The sequence below is a fragment of the Pezoporus occidentalis genome, unplaced genomic scaffold (genome assembly GCF_034315485.1).
Source record: "Pezoporus occidentalis ecotype Australia unplaced genomic scaffold, CSIRO_AGI_Poc_V1 ctg255, whole genome shotgun sequence".
Taxonomy (NCBI): domain Eukaryota; kingdom Metazoa; phylum Chordata; class Aves; order Psittaciformes; family Psittacidae; genus Pezoporus; species Pezoporus occidentalis.
Genome location: NW_026914448.1, coordinates 81,545 through 103,581, shown reverse-complemented (window position 1 = coordinate 103,581; position 22,037 = coordinate 81,545). Strand labels below are relative to the sequence as shown.

The 22,037-nt window shown below is 50.3% G+C and overlaps 1 protein-coding gene across 1 annotated transcript in view; it reads right to left on the bottom strand.

Moving 5' to 3' along the window:
• Positions 1 to 11,265, bottom strand: part of IFFO2 (intermediate filament family orphan 2) — a 37,039-nt gene extending 25,774 nt beyond the window's left edge. The window contains exon 1 of the mRNA XM_062623608.1: positions 10,388 to 11,265. Coding sequence (XP_062479592.1) covers positions 10,388 to 11,010 — 623 coding nt within the window. The 5' untranslated portion in view covers positions 11,011 to 11,265. The remainder of the gene's footprint in view (positions 1 to 10,387) is intronic.
• Positions 11,266 to 22,037: the final 10,772 nt, after the last annotated feature.

The following is a 22,037-nucleotide window of genomic DNA, read 5'->3' as shown; positions in this document are numbered from 1 at the left end:
CATCAAAGCTGAGAGCTAGAAGTCATCTTAATCTCTGCCCCAATACTTTTACTGAACCTAGTAAAGATCAATGAAACTGTCTACTGAAATGAGATAATGCTTATCTGCTTCCAGGAGTCAGGAAGGCAGCTGGGATACGTACCTACTGTGTAGCAGTCTCCCAGTAGAGCTCCTATGTATCCATTATCTTATCTACATTTTAAGAGTTTTATTACCTTTGTAAAGGCAAATATATAAAGTGTAGCTTTTATGTGCAGTATCAGGAGTCTAAGAACACAAGTATTGACAAAGGGTAACAGATAAACTATTCTTCAAGGGTTTCTATGACACTTGAGGAAATACCCGGCGCTCCTCATGTGCTCCTTCCAGAACTGTAAGAATGCTCACTCTGCTTAAGCTGCTTTAATCACTTTTAGTACAATGGACAGAACAATATCGTTTAGTATTTCTAGTTAATTCTGGTGCCTAGCCTTGACAGCACTGCCATTAAACCACAGTACTGTGCCATTGAGATGGCAGTGAATTAATAAAGAGGACAGCCCAGGAGGATGTAAACCTCAAGATTAGGCATTTATAAATATTTGCACAAAGGCAGCTCAGTCTTAAATCCACACAAACATAATGGTTGTTTTGCTGTCTTGGTTGCATCAAATCCCGAGAACATCCTTGTTCAGTACCTGAATCCACAGGCAAACAATGAAAAAACCCCAGCAACTGAGGAATTGACCCATACTGGATATTAAGCACAGGCTTACTGAAGCCCCTGGGAGGGAGGAAGCTCAGTTTGGCCACTGCTGCAAAGAAAGTTGAAGTTGCTCAGTTTTCCACAAACAAACCCAGTTTTAAGGCAAACACTGCACATGTTTATAGGGGAAGGGTGGTACAAACCACTGGCAACGGCAACCCTGTGCTATGTATGGAGGTGAAGTGATAGGCAGCAGAACAGTTCCAAACTCGGGTTTAAGGCAAAAGGCCAGTGAAAAGGAACAGGGTGACTGAGGCAGTGACCTCACTGCCTGCCTTTTTTTTGACTGCCCTGCAATTACAGGAGAACTAGGCTGAGCCATGGACCCAAAGCCCACCCAAGCCACACCTCACCACAGGGAATAAACCCTTGCCCCTGGGTCTAGAGCGGTATCCCATTGTGAATTTTATAGGAGAAAGATCAAACCCAGCAATTACTGCTTCACTGATCACTGCAGAAAGAACAAAGCTGTGCAATATGTGAAAACAGGGCGACACCTCTTTCCAGGCTGCAACAAAATGACACAGGGTCAGAGTCTGGACGCCTACTGCAGGATACCCACAGCAATAGGACCTACCTTGACATAGCAAGTGCGAGGCTCCTATGACCACCTATACAAAATAATAACTAGAGAAAACAGTAAATTCCTTCCAGCCATTGAAACTCAACAGGGAAAAGTCTGACTGCATTGCATATAAATGGATAGAAGTAGCTAATGCCCAAAAGGAGAAGAGAAGCTATGAAAGGAAACAGGTTTATTCACAGATTGATCACAAGCTACCACCAGGAGCTTGCTGTCCTTCAGGGACAGTTACCACAACATGAGCTTCCTTACATCCCATAGCCATTCTTGAAAGGCTAAAACTCTGTACAGCAGCTCCGTGAGCTGGACTTCATTCCCAGGGTCACTTTGTCCCATTTAACAAGCAAAGCTGGTCTCCCACTGACAAGTGGCAGTTCCACACTCTGGTTAAGAACACAGATCAGTGGAAAAACATTTTCCAGGGCATTAAGGAGCTCTTAAGTGCTTTGCACTCCCTTTTTCTCCCTTCCTTTAAACAACAGAAAAACAAACCACACACACATAAAGACCCAGAGAGGCTTCAAAACTGCATGGATGACAGAGCCAGTGAGAGGTGAGGTGCTGCTGGTATAGGCATTTGGGGGAATAGAAGAGAACCCAGAGTGCCCAATGCTCCAGCAGATGGTCAGTGCCTCACTGAAAAGTTTAGAAAGGGAAATAAAGATTTGATTTGGGGGTTTTGGTATCTGCAAGAGGGGGATTTCCTTGTGACAATTCTAATTACGACAGCTTTTTGAAATATGACACATTTTTGTTAAAATATTCCCACTCTGATTCAGTGTTAATGCACTCGTGCCATTCTACAGGATTAGGTAAAATTACACCAATACCCAGTGCTCTTTTTAACTCCATTTGACTTGTCAGGGTTTTACTTCTAATACTGAACAGACATGGGCCTGCTAAGTTTAAACTGTGTTCTCTGTGCAGAGAAAGCTTCATTTAAATAAAATATAAGAAATGCCATAGTGCTTTCTTTCCCCTCAGAGACATGCAGCCAATTTGTACTTGTAAAAATCACCAACAGAAATACGTTTTCCATTGAAACCACTGATTTGGAATAAATACTGAGCCAGGATCCCTTTGATCTCCAATTCCAGCATGAGTCACTTGGACTAAACACATCTACTGTATTTAAGAGCAAAGGGGGATCCAATCCTCTTAGACAGCATCACTTCCTTCATCATCTCTGTTCTCTGTGTTCATGTGCCATGGCAAATGAGTAACTTTTCTCACCCACATGAGAGGACCAGGTTAATTCCTCCTCCTTTTAGTACAGGGTCTGTGAGCTGCCGTGCCTTTCAACCAGCGTTGCTCTCTGCTTACAGATACAAACCCCTATACACTTCAAAGCAAACAAAACTGGGTTTGCAATGCAGTGGTACCTGCGTACCGATAACCACGCAACAGAGAACTTGATCTGAGGTTTACCTGCTCACAAAGGCTTTGTAATTTCTATGCAGATTCCTGAAACCATGTCAAATCAAAACATTTGGCTTGTGCTTGGCCCCAAGAGATTTGTGAAGTTACACATGGAATTCAGGGTCAGGCTGCAACGCCAAGGTTTGCTTTTGGTTGTATTTCAGTGCAAATTCAGACTAAATCCGCCAAAATTAGCATCAGATTGAAGATGGGATCCCCATTACTAAACAGCAGCAATCCAAGCCCCCCATCTGATCACACAAGGCTAAAATCCTTTTCTAAAGCAATGCATGGTGGTTTCCAGACAGAAAAAGCCAAAACAAGGACCACTGGACGTTTCTCCAGTGAGAACAAGCTGCAAAAGGCAGCAGTGGCCTTACTTTTGAAGCCATGACACAGAAAGCAGACGTGAGTAGGTTCAGTCTCAAAGCCTACTTGGAAGGGAACTCAAATTAACAAATCTGGGGTAAGTGGGATACAAAAGGTCCAGCAGAATGCTTCCAAAGTGAGTCCAGTAACCAGCAAGTCACACGTAGATGAGTTAAAGTGTGGAAATGCTTGAACAAAAGCCTGAAGAGATGCATCATCACTGATTCACTTTCGCACAGTAGCAATGCAACCAGTCCATGTTCTGTGTCATTAACAAGCAGGATGCATCATTAATGGGCACAGAGCACCATTCTCTCCCAGCTCCCTGATGCTCTTGCTATTGAAGTAGATCCAGAGGCAGAGTTGATGTCATCTTTGTACATGGATCAACACCAGTCACTAACTACAGTCACTCAACCCCAAAGCAAGAGATTTTAACAGTATATTTGAAATGCAATGATCTATCAGTGTGCTCAAGCTATTGCCATGCTACAGTGATCTTATTTTTACCCCCTGTTCTAAACACATCATAAAGCAGAGGCAGGTTCCTTCAGATGCAAAATGGGATGTAAATGCATAAGAACTCGAGTAAAAAGTGACAAGGATGATACCAGTGGAGAACACTCAGACAAAACGAAACTGGAGACTAACACACATGGAAAACACCCTGTAGAAGCCGGGTGTATGGTGGGGGAGCACAGAAGAGAGTTTGAAACCTGGTTTAAAAGCACAGCCACGCACTATACAATTTCCCTGCGTCTTGCTTACTAAGCACAATCAGTCTTGTCCCATTTATTACTTAGCAGTTCTGGGAACAAGATAATTTTTAGCTTGGAGAGGTCACAAGGCTGCAGTTAGACTACATAGTATTAAGTTTTTAAACTTCCCTTTTAAAAGGCCAACCTGGAAGAAATCTCTTCTTTTGTTATACAAAAAGACTGGTCTTAAACATTAAGATGGAGACTTAAACCGTACTAAACCATGAAGAACAACATCCTGTGCCTATTTCTAGCAAAATAAACCTTGTCACAGAGACACAGACTCAGGAAGCCAGCGTAAGACCTGGAGAGCATCACCACAAACCTTAAACCACAAAAAAGCAGCTTTGAGCTGTACATGGGTTCAATGCTTTCTTTAGCTACAAGCCCAGCACTCAAACTCCGTTACTGCAACAGAAGCCTATGATTACAGCTGCCAAAGAGCTAGAAATAACTTGTTTCTGTGTTTGTTTTCACCTCAGCCTCAAACAGCAAGGGTCTGTAGAGATTGGTTGGGTTTGAGATCAGAGGCACCTGGGGGCTTTCACTCTCAGAGCTACTCAGTGCTTAAAGTGTGCTCTGGAAGTCTGTTTTTTTGCCTTCAGAAAGGCTAAAGCTTCCCACCCTGAGTCACAGGAGGAATGAAAAGGTAAATTCCAAACAGACACAGAAAGTCCTGTGGTCCTCTTGCCACAGAGGAAGCCGTCCTTTGAAGAACACAACACAGATCATGGCCCGGGTTTCACTGAAGCTCTCGCCACAAGACCCTGGTATCTTTTCTCCACCACAACCAAACTGCTTTGTCTGTGCAGTTAGTATTTTACTTGTAACTCAGAGTGAATAGCCAAAGATAAAGTTCCGAACAAAGAGCTAATTTGCACAGCTAAGACAGCTATTTCAAATCAGTCCTAACACATCTCAGCCCTCCCCGGCTGCTCCCATTACAAAGTTTAAGGCACACACAGAGATTTATCTACTTCAATCCAAATACAGCCCCAATCCCACTGTGGAGCACTGTTAGAAAGCAGGATCGAAGGGAAACGTCCTCCTCCCCTTCCAAACCTTCTCCTACATTAAGACAACCCAGAAGTCACAGTTTCTAGCTCTGCCAAGGAAATAAATACATCTGGGATCTGTTAGTGCTTCCAGGTATTCATACCATAAATGCCTGTCTCTGCAGCAGCAGTTTAGAAGCAAAGATGGCATTATCTAAAGAAAAATGCCTGACACCCAAACAAACCTGATTCTTAGAATGCTTCATCTGCAGAGCTCCAAGCAGTGCAGCTTTCCAGCCAGCAATTACAAGGGATGTATAGTTTTGTTATGCAGCCAAGCTTTTCCACATTAGACAACTTTATCTGCTCTTCACAAAGAAAACTCCCATCCTCTCAGTGCAAGTAAAAAAAGTCATTCCCAGACTGAGTCTCAGGTTTCACCAGAGCGAGCATTCACCATCAAAACTTCCCATCCTGCAAAGGGTATATCCAAAGCATCTCTAATACCAGGTTGCGCGGCTGCTTCGGAAGCAGGGAGGGATGCTAAATTTCAGGGAAAAGCCACACTGAAGCAAAACTACCCCTTGAAAACACAGAAAGAAGAGCAGAAATGCCAGAATTAAATATATATATCTATGGCTTTTCACAGAGCCTGCTTTATTACCAGCTCTGTAACCAATTGAAGCCTGGGCAGGAGTCGAACACGCTGCTTACATTCTTCTAGAGGGATAAAGAAATGATTTGGTTTTGATTGGGTCTATGTGTAACATTTGCATCTTGTTACCACTGATATTTCAGCTTTAAAGGTTTGCAGACATTCCTCCAGGGCTTCTCTTAAGCACATTTTTATGAAGTTCCCTGCTTTAAAACAACCCCAGATCCAGTTAGTTTTGACGTGTGTTTGCCTTTGACAATGATAATCTTTGTCTTTCCCAGCTGCAGCAAATTTAAGCTAATCTCTTTTTCAAGTGGACTTTATTAATCTTCCCAACAAAATACCAACCTAAGGTAAAACAATTATTTCCAGTTCAACCCTTAGTACCAGTTAAGTCTGCGCTGGAAAAGGCGACTGACATCTGGCAAACTCAATATCTGCACCAATTAAGCGCAATTGTGAAACCATAATATACAAATCTATTCAAGTGTTCCCCCTAAGGCTCCCCCCAGACAGAGGAGCTGCCTCCTTGCAGCTAAAAGGGGAAAAAAAAAACCCAGAAGGGAGAACAGGGACTGACTGCAGAAGGTTTTTACCAAGTCAGCAGCCTCGCACTGGCCACACGCAGCAGCGTTTTGACTGGCATAACACACAGCGATGAGCTTCCATCTTCCAGATCTCCCTGCGAGGCTGGAAGGGAAGGAATCGCCTCTCCTCAGGTCTGAGCCCTGTCCTTAGCACCACAGCCTGACACAGGCTGCGTTCTGTGCCGTGAACAAGCAGGACACGGTCCATGCGCACTGTGAGTCCTGCCTTAGCCAAAGGCAGGCTGTCGGCGCTTCACCTCGCTGAGCAGTGTAGCCTGACTAATTGGGGGCAGGAAAAAGCACGTTTGTTTTCCCCTTTTCCCATAAGCAGATTTCAACACCCGGGTGCACGCTTGGCCACAGGAACACAGGGCATCCCCTGTCATGCTGCAGAGGCCCATTCAGCCCTGCTGCCTGGAGAAGGACCCCAAAGCACGCACGTACCAAGGACAGGACTTACATAATGACAGATCATGCTGGTTTCACAGTCCCAGATGCTCTTCAGAAAGCTGCTTTTTCTTCTAAACACACTAAACAGACCCAAAGGCCCTCACAGGGCAGCAGCACTGCCACGTGCCTACGATTAAACCTGCTTATTCCTCTCCTGTGAAGCTGGTTACCCAGGGATGGAGGGAGAGATAGATTCAAGATTCCAACACTGGTCATGTAAAACCCCACAATTGTTCCATCTCACCTCAAGGGAGGTGAAGCAGAACAGTGTCTTAGATTTTTTCTCTCCAGTTGTGTTTCAGCTAACAAAATCTGACCCTTCCCTCCATTCCCAGGTAACTGAGATCCCTGAGAAGGATTTTCCTGAGCTAGTTTGACGGCAGAGGAAGTGGACTATTTTACCTTTGCTTATTAGAAGTGTAATACCAGCTAAAAAGTTAGGAAGGATGTGGGATCAGATCTGGACAAAAGCTCTTTTAAATCCTACCATAGTTTGGAAAAACCTAAAGGAAATTAATTTTAAGCTCAGTTTTTCCTTATAAATCTCCTCCAATTGCTTATTCCCAAAGCGAAAATCATAATCCACATACGTAAAGTCACGATCGTCACTAAAACATATTGTAAGATTAAGACAACACGTTAAGTAGAAAAATTCTCCATATTATATATCATTTGTGTAAAATAACATTATCTGGGGGAGAAGGAAAGGCTTTTTGGTCTGAACTATCTGCTGGGCTCCTTAGAGGGAACACTTTCCCATTTGTACTTCAGATACAAACAAAAGCCTGGCTAAAATATGATCGAGTTGCTCTCTGATGATGCACTCTTATACATTCTAGACCTTGGAGCTCCAGTTTCTTGTGTTAGGATGTCCAAGACAAATAATTTGTGGGAATGGAACAAAAGAGCTGAACATGTGTTTCTAAAGTGAAGCCACTGGTAATTCCTGAAACAGCACAGGCCAAATTTCATTGGAAAGAGTCTCTTCTACCATCTTCTACTGTTCTTTTTAAGAGTAGCAGTAAAGCTACCTTTAAAAGCAAGGACACAAAAGGGATTATTTCACCTCTGAGTCCAACCACTGCATTTTTTCAATTCAGAAGTATGACAGCAATGAGTTTGTGTCTTCAGCAACCAGACACATCACCTACGAGCTATAGGGCTTTCAAAGGAGCTCTTCACTTGAGCCGTATTCACTGACTCGCAGTGTAATCATCTGCCTGGTGTTTTCCTGGTAGCCAAATGCTTCAAACAAGCAGCATTTACCAGCTGTGACCTCCTTAACCAAGGGGTCATCCTGGAAAGGAAGAAAAGCCTCCACTGTTTTAGGAAATACATGTTAACACATCACTGTCTGCTTAAGCATTCCTGCAGATGGAGTTGGTGGCCTCTTGGTCAGGTTACGAGGCCCGATGTCTTCCAGAAGCAAACTGGTTATTTTCTTGGTGTGAAAGACCAGCTACAGTATCTAAACCACTTCTAGTACCTCTGGCAAACTGTTTCTGCCACAAAGCTACCTGCCATTGCACAGGGCACCCAGGTGGTCCCATCAGGCAAAGGGGCTGCCCATCCATTCCATCTTGGGATGATCACCAGTCTGTGCTGGAAACTCGTGCACACGCCAAACTTTCTGCAGGCCCCAACACCACCATCACGAGATGGGCACAAGGTTTATTCTCCACTTGGGACTCATTTCCCTAAACACAACTTGATCATCAAAGGCTTCACAGCAAGATAAGGCAACCCCAAAGCGCATATTTATATACATCAACATGCCATGACAGATAGTCCCTTCCCTGCAAAAACAAACCAGAAAACATCAGTACCAATCTTTACAGGTCTGCTGACAAACACTGCAACACCCCATTAGCTGGTGATAATGAAAGCAAATTGACTAATCTACTTCAACTGCAGGAATTCAATTTGAACCAGCACACGGTTACACCACAAGCATGCAGAAGTGTGCTCAAGGCCGCGAATGGAAAAGCCAAGCTACCCCAAAGGAGCTTAATGTATGATGTCCATCTGATGGCTGAAGGTCAAGAGTGGAATCATCACTGCAATTCCATAGTAATGAACTGCAGATACAATGCTAGTGTTGATAAGCATTAATCAAGTCTTTCTGTCAAGCATCAGGAGGAAAACCTGTTTCAAGAGCAGGAAGGGTGGTGAGGATGAGGCTTACCATTGCCTACAAAGAGGTCCCACTGAACTGATGTGGTTTTGGAATGACCTGGAGTGTGCACACAGTCACACCTGAGTACAGACTCTGGGGTGAAAAGCTGCTGTACACAAGCAGGACAGACAGAACCAGCCACGTACCAATTTAAATGGCCCCTAAGTCTCCTCTTCCCTAAGAGGAAAAATAAATCACATAGCCATTAAAAAGCAGAAACATCCCCAACTTCTGGTGACGTAACCCCCACCCAACACATATCATCTTCCTCAACCAAGCCACCACCAAGCACAACTTCCTCTGAAGCACCACTATTCCCATCTCCTTGGTACCAACCATAACAAACACAACCACGATGGCATCTACTATTCCAGACCAACAAAAAGAGAAGCCAACTTCTTTTTTCCATCCAGATTCAGGAGGTGCTCCAGCCATTAGGAACAGAGCAGTAAAGGCACACAAGCTTTAAGAGATGCACTGAGAATAGGCAATACCTTAGTTGAGAAACAGGCCAGAAATTACTACTGGGACAGATACGCCTGCCTAAAAATCTCTCTAAATCGCGTTAATTCACAAGAGGAGGTCTGTTATAAAGAGGTCTGTTCTAAAAACTGGTGACTGGAGGTATGCAAAGAGCACACTGCAGTCCTGCTACCCTGGACAGAAGAAATTCAGCTACGCTTCACAGGCCACAGAGCTGGGAAATGCTGCTGCCTCCCAAAGCAGAAAGCAAGGATGACATTTGTTCTGCATCAAAAACCACAAGACCGGGCAAAGAGGAAGCACATTTTAAGCCTAAAGATGCAAAATTCCAGCTGGGAGTGCCCACACCAGCCCCAAAGGACAAGCAGCTCCTCCACAATGCAGGAATCTCCCTGCAGAATCCCAACTACCTTTCCCCCCACCCTCCTTCCTCTGGCCTCCATCTCTGCCACACTACGCTGAGCAAATACAGCAACCCAAAGGGGACACTATCCATCACCGGGGGCGGGGGGGGGAAGAACACCATTTGAAAGCCCAGGGCTTCCCAACAGGCTCGGAGAAGCCTCCAGCCGAGCAGGGCTTTACAAAGGCTGGCGTTAGGGCTTTTGTGTTCACCAATTCCGAGGAACACCTCCGAGTGCAACCCTTCCCCTGCAGTATTTGCAACCCGAATATTGCAGCACTGAGCTAATTTTGGGGAGCTGGCACACGAAAGAGACTCCTGGAGTAATCAGATCAGAAAACGAAGGCAGGCTAAATTTAGGAGGCACTATGCAATGCAATATTAGTAACAGATTTTTTCTCTTTTCCAAAACGGATTTTTTGTCTAATTTTCCTATTTTTTTGTTGTGAAACCGAGCTGACAACGCTCCTTTAGAGACCAAACCTCTCCAGGGAAGGATCCTACAATTCTCCTGTCTCCAAGCTCAGGTACAGCCCCCCTTAAGGAAGAGCCTCCCCATAGCCCTCGAGGCATCCTCCCCAGGGATGGAGCCCTGCGGGAGAGGGGACATCACCCGCACGTCCGCAGGGGTCTCCCTACGGCCCCCCAACACTCCCTCCGCCCCCAGGAGGGGCTCTCCCGTTTCCCCGCACTGCAGGAGCGGGCGGCTCGCATCCCCCCCCCCGCTCCTTCCCCGCAGGCTCAGGGCCCCCCCAGCCGCTCACTTTCTCTTGTACTCGTCCCGCTCCCGCTTGACTTTGGCCAGCACGTTGTAGAGGGCGCGGATCTCGGGGGTGATGGTGTCGATCTGCACCCCGACGCCGTCCGGATGGATCCAGGAGACCCCGGGCCCTTGCACCGTCTCCAAGCCGCCGCCTCCGGTGCGCCGCACCTGGGTGTAGCTCCAGATAGTACCGGGTAACCGGCTGTAGTGAGGCGGCGAGGCCAGGGGCCCTGCGCCCAGCCCGTGCCCGGGGCCCGGCGGCGGCAGCAGCGGGGATGCACCGGAGTCGGTCTGCACGGCCTGGTCGCGGGAGAAGGTCTTGTAGCGCAGGCGGCGGTCGCGCTCGCTCTGCTGGGCCGCCAGCTGCTTCTCCAGCAGCCGGTTGCGCCGCTCCAGCTCGTGGACCTTGGCCAGGAAGCAGCGGAACCGCACGTTGAGCCCCTTCAGCAGGTGGATGTTGGAGCCCAGGTCGTTACGAAGAGCCGCGGTTACCGGCGGGCCGCCTCCCGTCGCCGCAGCCGTGCTCCCGGGGCCGCCGGCAGCGCCGGGCCCCAGCGGGCAGGAGGCGGCGGCGGCGCCGGGGGCGAAGGCTCGGGCCATCTCCCCGAAGAGCAGCGAGTTCATGGCCCGGCGGCCGCCGCAGCCCCTGAGGTGAGGTGAGGCGAGGTGATGGCGGGGGACCGCGGCCGGAAGCGGCGGGGTAGCGGCCGCTGAGGCGGAGGGGCCGCGGCGGGAGCAGGTTCTGAAGGGGGAAGCGGAGACCGGGACAAGAACCGGCACCGCCGCCGCCTCCTCCTCGCACTCCTGCGGGCGCCGGCGCCGCCGCTGCCCGGGCTCTGAGCGGCCGCCGGTACGGGGCGGGCCCGGCTCCGCCTCACCGCGGCCCCAGCGCCACAGGCTGCGGGCAGCGCTGCCGCCAGGCCCCGCCCCTTACCTCAGCATCGCCCCGCCCACCCCAACCAGACCCCGCCCACTATAACCCCGTAGCCACGCCCCCCGCTATAAGCCACGCCCCGTGGGTGCGGGTATCCCCCACGTGCGCTCAGCGGGGTGGGGGGGGCGGTGGGTTTTGGGGGTAACCGGGTCCAACAGCGCTCCCATTCCCTCAGCGAGCCCCCGGGTTAATTGTGCAGCGTTAAACAGACACAGCAGCGTTACTCCTGCCCGCGCATCTCAACTGGCTCTGCGGGAAGTCACCGAACCGATGCGATTGAATTATAAGGGGTGAATTCTGTTATCTGAAAGCAGAGTCCTGCCTAAGTGCTAAATAACGCGGCTGTTACAATAATTAAGTTATTAAACAAGCGTTTCCCAAGTGCTGCTCCTGGACCTCTGAGCCAGTCGGCAATCAAGGGCTATTGTTTAATCGAATTGTGTGATTACTCCGTTGCACTGAACAACGCTCTGTGAGCAAGCGAGGGACAGAAAGCCCTCAGTAACACTCACTGGTGTAAAGCTGTAGTTGTGCTATTAGCTCCAACGGAGCTGTAGTTATGCTGTTCATTCCCATGGCTTTTGAAAAGTTCAGGTAATACTTGTATTAAACTACACAGATAATATTTATATTGAACCACACGGGCAATACCTGCATTAAACTCCATCCGGATGGAGTTTCATCAGCCCTGGCACCGAGGGCTCTTCAAAGGGCTCTGTTCATGTGTTACAAACCCCTGTTTTCCGAGCACCTCCTGGAAAAAAAAATACACGTAGTGGGTGGAGGTGCTTTATTAAAAGGGTGACTCAAAGAAACACCTGAAAAGATTATCTCTTCCCAAGCACAAAACCACTTTATGTAGACTGTAACCTGTGTTCACTGCGCTTATGGGAAAACACCTTTAATACCTTGGTCATTAGGGCCTGGCTGTGACTGCTGACAGTGGGTACAACCATCAAAGCTCTGCTGAACCAAAACGCTTGCAGCTCACCGGGAAGCGTTTCTGTGGCACGTTCCACCCTGCAGATCCACCGCAGTGCTGGCAAAATGCAGGAGTAGACTAAAACTGCCAATAAGAAGGTTACTACAGGGGCAGAAGCCAACCAAGAGCAGGTTTCTTAGAATCCCAGCCTGGTTTGTGTTGGAAGGGACCTTAAAGCTCATCCAGTTCCAACCCCTGCCACGGGCAGGGACGCCTTCCACTAGAGCAGCTTGCTCCAAGCCCCATCCAACCCATCCTTGAACTCCCAGATGTGGGTAATTTCCCATTTTCCAGGCATGATCCATCCTCATCGGCAGGCGGCAATGCGGCAAAGAGAACGGTTAACAGCTGGGAAAATCCTGCTGAACACCAAGAGATTTCATTCCTTCTTTTCCCTTAAGGAAGCAGGAAAGCATCAGTGGAAATGATAAACTGGCCAGCTAATAATTGCTTTTGTACCTGCCTTCGCATGATGCTTATCATGAGCGCTCCTCAGGCAGCTCCCATCACCAAGGTGAGGATGGCTTCACCAGGGCCCCATCCAAAGGTCATTAAATCAAGGAACCTTTTTCCTAATGGGCTTTGGCTCATCCCTGAGATGCAAACGGTCACCACCAGCATCCTGCTCCGCTGCCAGGCTACGGTTTCATCCCAGCCCCTGACAGTGAATCATCCACAATTAATCGCAGCAATTAATTAGGTTTAGGCTTGGAGAAATGGAAATCTTCCATGAGGGCTCATGCAACCACGGAGCTGACCCGCTGCCACCAGCCGTGCCCAGCATCCGCAAGCCGGAGCATGGGATACCCCACAGCGGCTGGAGACATTCCTGGAGGGATTCCTCCAATTCCTGCCATGGAAAGCTCACTGCTGCCTGCCAATTGCAGATATAAATAATGAAGCACTGATTAGCCCTTTCCTATTTGGACAGGGAGGAAAAGGGATGGGAAATGGTGCTATTTCTGAACGCAGAAACTATCCATCAATTAAATAACGGTGCCCACCCCTAGTGATGCTAATAATAATGCACTGGACTTATTTTGGCTCTCAGTTGCTTCACCCTGAACAGGCTGGAGCAGGGACTGAGTATTCCGGACCATTGGATTTGATTTTTACAGCCGGTTTTCCCTTTGCTTTGGGAGCATCCTCAGCGGCTGTTTCAGGATTGCTCTTTACATTTCTTAGCTCTTTTGATACTAATTTCCCTGGGTTCGGTTATATACATTGAGGCTTTGGTAGTCTGGAAAGTTCTTGTTTTCTCTGGTCTGCCTTACTTCAAAGGAACCAGTTTCCAATCAAACCAAACCAAAGCCAACCAACAGCCTGGCCTGCGAGCACACACCGCGCTGAGTTACAGTGAGCAGGTGATGCTCCCCCGAGCTGACCTGCATCGCCACTGAGTTATGGTTTGTGTGTTTGACTAAACCCCCCTTTAAAACAACCAACCAAAATCCTTTGTCCTAACACCCATAAAACTCTGCAGCCCTTAAAACTGCCCCCAATAACCTCAGCAGAGTCCTCCTTGGCTTCGGCTTTCCAGCCTCATGGTGAAGCAGCATCTCTGCCAAAGCCCCCGGGATCTCAGCATCCCTCCCTCATCCCCATTGCTATTCCCTCAGGCTTCAGCAACCACCCAAGCGTGCTCCTCACTGACCTCAGTGATGGAAAAGGGGGATTTATTCACCCCAGACTCTGCAGTAACAGGAGGTAGCTTCTGTCTGAGGCTGCCATTTAACAACCAGCAAGCTTCAGTGGTTGAAGTGGGATGAGTGTTGCTTGCCTGGGGCTCTGACCCTGCACTGCAGTTTGCTGCCTGCCTGAATAAGGGTATTTGGGCAAACCAGGTGGAATTTTTAACAGTGCCTCCCTGAAATGGTTGGGTTTTTACCCAGCCCCATGTGATGGTGCATGAGCATCAGCAGGATGATGGCATTAGCAGCTGATGAGTTGCTGTCACGAGCCCTACTGCATCCTGGCTGCATTTTTGGCCAGCAAAGCATTTTGAACCCCATCCGGCCCCTTTCTTGCACACTCCCATGGTTGCACCATGACATGGGAGCAGAACCCATCCCTGCCTGCCCGTGCCCTGCAATAGGTGTGTGGGAAGATGGGCAAGAACATGCTGCGGGCCCCGGTGACTCCTCCAGTGACTCAGTCCCCACCTAACGCACCCGGTACCTGCAGGAGGACACAAGGGCTGCGCCTCCTCCTTGTACATCACCGAGGTGTCCGAGGTGGAGAAAGGGCCGGGTTGGTCACCAGGGTTATCATTTCCACCCATATAAGGGAAGCCTTTGGATCACACCAGGAATTGCATCGGTCATCACGTCACGCCGTGGAAACAGACAATATTTGGCAGGTTGGCTGCTATTGACAATGAGAGAGGAATGAGTTACATCAGCGGGTACAAAGCCAGCAGCTCTTCCTCCCTGCAGGTTCCTTATTGCCTTTAAAGGAGGTTTCTCCTCCTTAAACTGCAGTTTGTCTCCCTGTGTAATTTCAACTTCTTCGGTCAGCTCACCTGAAAGAGGAGCTGCTGCTTAAATCCAGCAGCTTCTCCCACTGCAGCTCAATTCCTTTGCTCCAGTCACTTTGTCTGAGCTAAAACCCTCATTTTGCCATTTTGGGGTTTTCTGCCCATCAACACAACGAAACAGAGTTCAGCCCCAAAGAGAGACGCCTCTCATGCACAGCCACAGAGTTACATTCATCCTCAGGCCCTCAGCACAGAATTGAGGGTGCCAAGAAGGGACCCAGGCTGGTTCACCTCAGCGCATCCCCATCCCCTCCCAGTGCATCCCCATCCCCTCCCATATCTTCTCTATGGAGATAGCATAAATATTTTGGAAGCAGAAGCTTCTGCAGCAGGCTCAGCCCAGAAAGGTGGGTGAGCTCAGGAGACACGGATGCACGCAGAGATAAAGATGCTGAAGCATCCACTAAGCCGGAGCGGTTGAGACACGCCGCGGTATTTCCTTGGAGACTGTGGCAATATTCACTGCTTCCTTAGTAACCAAATATTTGCATCTGTATTGAGTAGAGCAGCAAATATGCATCGATGGGCCCGTGCAGGCTGCTGCAGGTGTGCTTCAGGACGCAGCGAGTGCTTTGGCAGCTCATCGAGGATAATTGCAGGATGCTGCTCTGTTAATTTGTGCATGCCCAAGTGCTTCAACCCCGTCACTGCTGAGCTCTGCATTCTGCAGGCAGCAGGTAGACCTGATCAGCTTGAATCCAGAACAGCTTCTCATAGAACCCCAGAGTGGTCTGCACTGGAAAGGAGCTTAAAGCTCCTCCAGCTCCAACCCCTGCCACGGGCAGGGACCCCTTCCACTAGAGCAGCTTGCTCCAAGCCCCTGTGTCCAACCTGGCCTTGAACACTGCCAGGGATGGGGCAGCCACAGCTTCTCTGGGCACCCTGTGCCAGCGCCTCAGCACCCTCACAGGGAAGAGCTTCTGCCTAAGAGCTCATCTCAGTCTCCCCTCTGGCAGGTTAAAGCCATTCCCCTTGGCCTGTCCCTACAGGCCCTTGTCCCAAGCCCCTCTCCAGGTTTCCTGCAGCCCCTTCAGGCACTGGAGCTGCTCTCAGGTCTCCCCTTCAGGAGCCTTCTCTTCTCCAGGCTGCCCCAGCCCAGCTCTCTCAGCCTGGCTCCAGAGCAGAGCTGCTCCAGCCCTCGCAGCATCTCCATGGCCTCCTCTGGCCTCGCTCCAGCAGCTCCACGTCCCTCTTGTGCTGCTGCTCCAGAGCTGGATCAGGGCTGCAGGGGGGTTCTCCCCAGAGCACAGCAGAGCCCAGTGCATGGGGGGCTCCTGGGCACAGTAACTGCTCTTTGGGCAAGGACAGAATATCTGATTTTTCGCTGTGCCCCCAAGCTTTGTAACCTGTGCTGGGCTCAGGGATGCTGAGCAGCATCCAAAGCTCAGAGCACAGACGAAGAGGGTGAAGTTGAACTGGGATATATTTTTAGCTCGCTATCTCAATCTCTCTTCCAGAAGCCATCAGCTGAGTGTTTGCATTGCTTGCACTGTGGCTGTTTTAGCCTGACACATTTTGCATGACACAGGTTGAAGAAAAGCTTCCTGATGGGAGCTGGTGATGGGAGTACTGGATGTGACTGGTTTGGGCACCCCAATCCGTGCTGGGGCTGGGTTTCCTTCAAGCATCCCGCTCCCTGCGCAGGGTTTCTCACCTCCATTCCTTTTCCACCAGCACAGGACAAGGGGCTCTGCCCTATAGGGATGATCCTGTGCACTCTAACACCCTGGACCACTCCAGCCCTTCACCTCCCCTCTGAACCCGGAGGGATGCTCAGGGCACCCACAAGCAAACCTGCTATCAGCAGGGTGCGTCAATGAGCTGAGGCTGTCAGAGTGGTTCCCCCCTTGGATTTCCCAACGTCCAGGGGTGTTCCTGAGGGAGAGGTCCTCGGGTGGAGTGTCTTGCCAACTAGACGCCCAGTTTCCAGTGATCCCCAGCCCGCAGCACAGCCTATGGCTGGTAAATGCCTTTCCCCTGCGCCAGCTGATGCAGTCAGCGAGCTCCTTCTATCAAAACTGCTTACAGCAGTGAAACAGGGACGGAGGGAAGAGAGACATCAATGACCTGGCACTCGGGAGATGCGCCTTTAATGTCTGATGTCATCATTTGGGCACTAGTTTGTTGTCACGCAATAGCAGGAATAATTAAAGGACGGTGCTGGGTTCAGAACGCGCTCGTGTGTGTTCATTAAATGAGATGAATACAGCTGGCCTGGGAGAAGCTGCGGGGATTAAACACCCAAAGACCAGCTCGAGGAGCATCCCGACACAGATGTTCAGCTGCCTGGGCCATGTGGCAACACCAAAGCCAAACACAACAAGAGGCACGGACACAACCCACCATCCCAAACACTTATTTAGGAGCTGTAAAGGAGATTTTATCCTCCTGGCACACGCGCTCTCCTGGGATGCTGCTTTTGGCTCTCATTCCTACCCAAGGTGGTAATTTCTGTTCTCCCTTGCAGGAGCATCCCAAGCCCTTTTCCACCAGGATCTCCTCATCTCAGGGCAGGACAGCACCCACTCACCCAAGGGGTGTGCACTGAGGGTTGCTGAGGTCGTGTTGCCACAGCACAGGAGAAAGAACAAGCAGTAAGGAGGATTATAATTAATAACAGCAATTATTGGGGTTATCATCATTATGGGAAAGATCTCTACATCTGGAGCCCAACAGCTTGTTGAGCACTGGGGATCCCTGCCTGCCCTGGCCTCCTTCCCCACGTTACAGCATTTCCTTTGTTTCCCTGGGAGGGTGCTGAGGCGCTGGCCCAGGGTGCCCAGAGAAGCTGTGGCTGCCCCATCCCTGGCAGTGTTCAAGGCCAGGTTGGACACAGGGGCTTGGAGCAAGCTGCTCTAGTGGAAGGGGTCCCTGACCATGGCAGGGGTTGGAGCTGGAGGAGCTTTGAGGTCCCTTCCAACCCAAACCAGGCTGGGATTCTATGCGTTTCTGTTTAATCTGTGCCCTTTTCTGTATCACCCACTTTCCCCAGTGGAGAAAGGCTGTAGGAAGGTGTCATCCTGCTTCCCTGGGGGCTTATGACCAATGCAGTACAACATCAATGCATTCCCCCTGCGGAGCACTCGGGGTGCAGCCCCAGATCTACACCAACCCACTTCTCCTGTGCCTCCCTGGATGTGTGCAGGTCACCGAGGCCTCGCTGGAGGTTGCACCAGGTCTGGCTGGAGCTGGGGCTATGATTCACCTGAAAGTGGTTTCTATGGTACAAGGGAAGGGACCTGAGTCAGGCAGAGGAGTGTCGGGGCGGGGGCACCTTTCCAGAAGGAAGCCCATTTGGGGCTTTTTCAGAGTGGGAAACCCACTGGGAGGTGCCTGATGCTCCCAGGGTGGTGGAGGAAGGGGCAGGAGAGCTCCGTGGCACCCAGCTGTGGGACTGAGGCAACAGGGAATGCGTCTGATCCCTCCCAGGCCCATGGCAATGGGGGGATGAAGGGAAAAATCACTGTGGGGCAGAAAGGGTTTGGAGAGAGATTGTAACTCCTGCTTCAAATGTGGGACCTGCAGCGACAGAGCCAGATGTGGGGAAGAGCACTAAGCATGGGGTTATCCTGCTAATAAAGGCTATGAAAACCCTAGAATAGTTAGAACCTTTCAGGAGGCAGCACAGACCTCAGCGGGCTGAGAGCCACATTCCCCATCTGAAACCTGGGGGCTGATCCCTTTTGGGGGGTGATACCTGGGGTCCCCGTAATGAAAGAGCATCTCTTCCTACCAGCGTGTTTCTCTTTGGGAAGGGGACCTCTGCTGACATCCAAGACGCTGATGGAAGGGATGGAGCCAGTTCCTCCTCCAGTGGATGTGAATGAGTAGGATCAATCCTGCCAAAAAAAAACCCTAGAAATGGGGGTTTAATAAATCATTTTTTTCCTCTTTTGGAAACCTGCAAGGGAATGACTATTCCTGGAGGATCAGGGCGTTGGGGCTTGGAGGCCTTCAGGGTTGGAGACATCCCTGAAGTGATTGTGAACGTAACTCACCCAACCCTCTTGCTCGGTGGTCTCTGCAAGCTGCACAGCTTGTTCCTCGCCGGGCCCTCAGCTCTGCACGTGTTGAGCTGTGAATCATCCCTGCAAGTCAAAGCCAAGCTGGATTTTCTGATCTGGGATCTGGCAGGGATGCGACCCAAGGGGTGGCTTCCAAATAAGCTCGCGTGGACCATGGGAGGTCTCCTGGGATGCTCTGGGAATGCTGCTCCTCAGCCTGGCTGCTCTCTGCGGTGGCTGGAAAGTTGCTGTGAATTTAAAGGCAGTTTGGGAGCTTGGATTTGGTGCTTTTTTATGGGATCCCAGGATCCCAGCCTGGTTTGTGTTGGAGGGACCTTAAAGCTCACACAGCTCCAACCCCTGCCACGGGCAGGGACCCCTTCCACTAGAGCAGCTTGCTCCAAGCCCCTGTGTCCAACCTGGCCTTGAACACTGCCAGGGATGGGGCAGCCACAGCTTCTCTGGGCAAATACTCATCTTTTGTACTCATTTCTGTCCCTTACCTGCTTGGAGAACATCAGATCTTGTCCTTGAGTTCAACGGGGCATGAAATGGTGAGAAATAAGCCCCAGACTGAAAACAGGGCTGGTCCCAAAGGTGTGGCTGGGGCAGGGAGGGAGTTTAGCAGAAGATTTGCTTTGTTGTCCCAGGCAGACAGCAAAGCCGGTGCAACGGTGCCAGTGTTTGCAGAGCAAGTGCTGCAAGGGCTGCAACAGAGACAGCAAAGGGCTGGGCTGGTGAAACCTGGTGTGATCTTCCTGCAGCAGCCGGGATGGGACACTCCAGCCCTGTGCTGTGCCCTTCTGAGGAGCAAAGTGGGGATCTTGTCCTGGGAAACATCAGAAGGACATGGAGCTGTTGGAGCAAGTCCTGAGGAGGCCACGAGGATGCTCAGGGGCTGGAGCAGCTCCTGTATGGAGCCAGGCTGAGAACATTGGGGCTGTTCAGCCTGGAGAAGAGAAGCTGCGTGGAGACCTCAGAGCAGCTTCCAGTGTCTGAAGGGGGCTGCAAGGATGCTGGAGAGGGACTCTTCAACAGGGACTGTAGCGATAGGACAAGGGGTGATGGGTTCAGACTGAAACAGGGGAAGTTCAGGTTGGAGATAAGGCAGAAGCTCTTCCCTGTGAGGGTGCTGAGGCGCTGGCACAGGGTGCCCAGAGAAGCTGTGGCTGCCCCATCCCTGGCAGTGTTCAAGGCCAGGTTGGACACAGGTGCTTGGGGCAAGCTGCTCTAGTGGAAGGGGTCCTGGGTTCAGCAGTAGCAGTTACTTTTCTCCTTCTTAGTAGCTGGTGCAGCGCTGTGTTTTGACTTTCAGCCTGGGAGCAGTGCTGATAACACCGATGGTTTCCGTTGTTGCTAAGTGATGTTTACCCTGACCAAGGACTTTGTGAGGCTCATGCTCTGCCAGGGAGGAGGGGAAGCTGGGAGGAAGCAGAGACAGGACACCTGACCCAAGCTAGCCAAGGAGGTATTCCATACCACAGCACGTCATGCCCGGGTGGGGGGTAACTGGGAGTTACCCAAAAGGACACGGGCTTCTGGGTCAGACTCCTTTCTTGGCCGGTGGTATCGTATTCTCTTCCCTTGTTATTTCCTCTTATCATTGTTGTAGTTGGTAGTAGCGGTGCTGATTTGTGTTGTTCATTGGTTGCTGGACTGTTCGTGTCTCAACCCATGGGAGTTGCACTCTTTCGATCCTCCTCCCCATCCCTCCAAGAGAGTGGAAGGGGAGAGCCCCTGGGGGGTGCCCTCGGTTGCTTCCAGCCCGGCACCACTCCCTGGGAGTGAGTGAACAAGCTGTCTGGCTGGGTTTTAAACCACGCCAAAGGTGTCCCTGCCCATGGCAGGGGTTGGAGCTGGATGGGCTTTAAGGTCCCTTCCAACCCAAACCAGGCTGGGATTCTAAGAACTAGCCACCCAGCAAACAGAAAAGCCTCTGTGCTTCCCAGAACCAGTGGCTTGGGCACCTCAGGAGGTGTTTTGGTTCAAATAAGACCGTCAAACCCCAGTTCATGAAACACGACACAAACCTTCCTGCCAGGTAAGCACAAGCTGTGCCCTAGGAACTGTTTTCATGTGGTTCAGTGCCCCGTGGCACATGTCTGGTGTCTCACTGCTTTGCTGTAGCCTCCTGGAGCATTGCCATGGCAGGAACTGGTAATGGCTTCCTATGAAAGGGGATTTTGGTGGCTAATACCGAGGTAACCTTTGGTCCAGCGTGTGCTCAGGCTTCCCAAAAGCTTTGGACAAAGAGAAAAGAGGTTCCTTGCTCCAGAGTTCTGTAGTTGAGATGTGCCCATGTGATCATCGAGGCTCCACCATGGTCTTGCTTGAATGCACATGATCCCTGTGGCCATCCCCTGTGTGGAACACAAGCTGTATGGATCCATGTCCAGCGAGATAAATCGCTTTTCCTGCATCGGAAAAAGTCCAGGGAATCTTTGATGGCATTGAAACACTGCAGCTCACAGTGTGTTTATGCTCAGCAGCCCTAATCCACTGCTTGATGGAAAACACTTCCAGGCTATTGCAGTAAGAGGCAAACACAGGGGAGATGCTTGGATGGAGAGCCAGCTGGAAGCGGTGGTGGCAGGGCAGAGGAGCAGCAGCAAGGCTTCCTTCCCATCCTGGTCAGAAGAGCACTCAGCCATGTACAGCTTCCAGAAGGGCATCTGCCTGCTTTAAAAGGGAACAGGCAGCAGGATGAAGGAAGCCAGCAGGAAATAGAAGGAGGAAGGTCAAGAGCTTCCCATCTTACAGAGCAAGGCCCAGCTCTGTTCGGGTCCCAGGCCACCCTGGTTCTTGTGCTCACAAAGGGGTTTTCCCTCCAGAACTCTGTTCAGCTGCTGCTTTGGGTCATCAGTTTTGAGTCACTTTACCTGCTTTGAGGCATTTTCCCTCAGTCTTGCTCCTCTCGGTCTTCTAATTTAAGTAACACTCCCTCTGAAAGTCTTTGCTGGCTCCCCCAGCCCGTGGGGGATGTTGCAGCCTGTGCACACTGTTTGAGCCGCTGCGTGTGGCCTCTGTCAGCTGGAACTACCCAAAACACTCTTGTTCTTGTCCCTCTTTAGGACTTCTGGGGTAGTTTTTATGTCTTTAGTCCTTCCCAGGCTGTTCTGCTATGCAGAAGCACTATCACGTTGTTTCCACCTTCTTTTCAAGCCCCCTCTGGTTTATGGATATGCCACCTTTGTT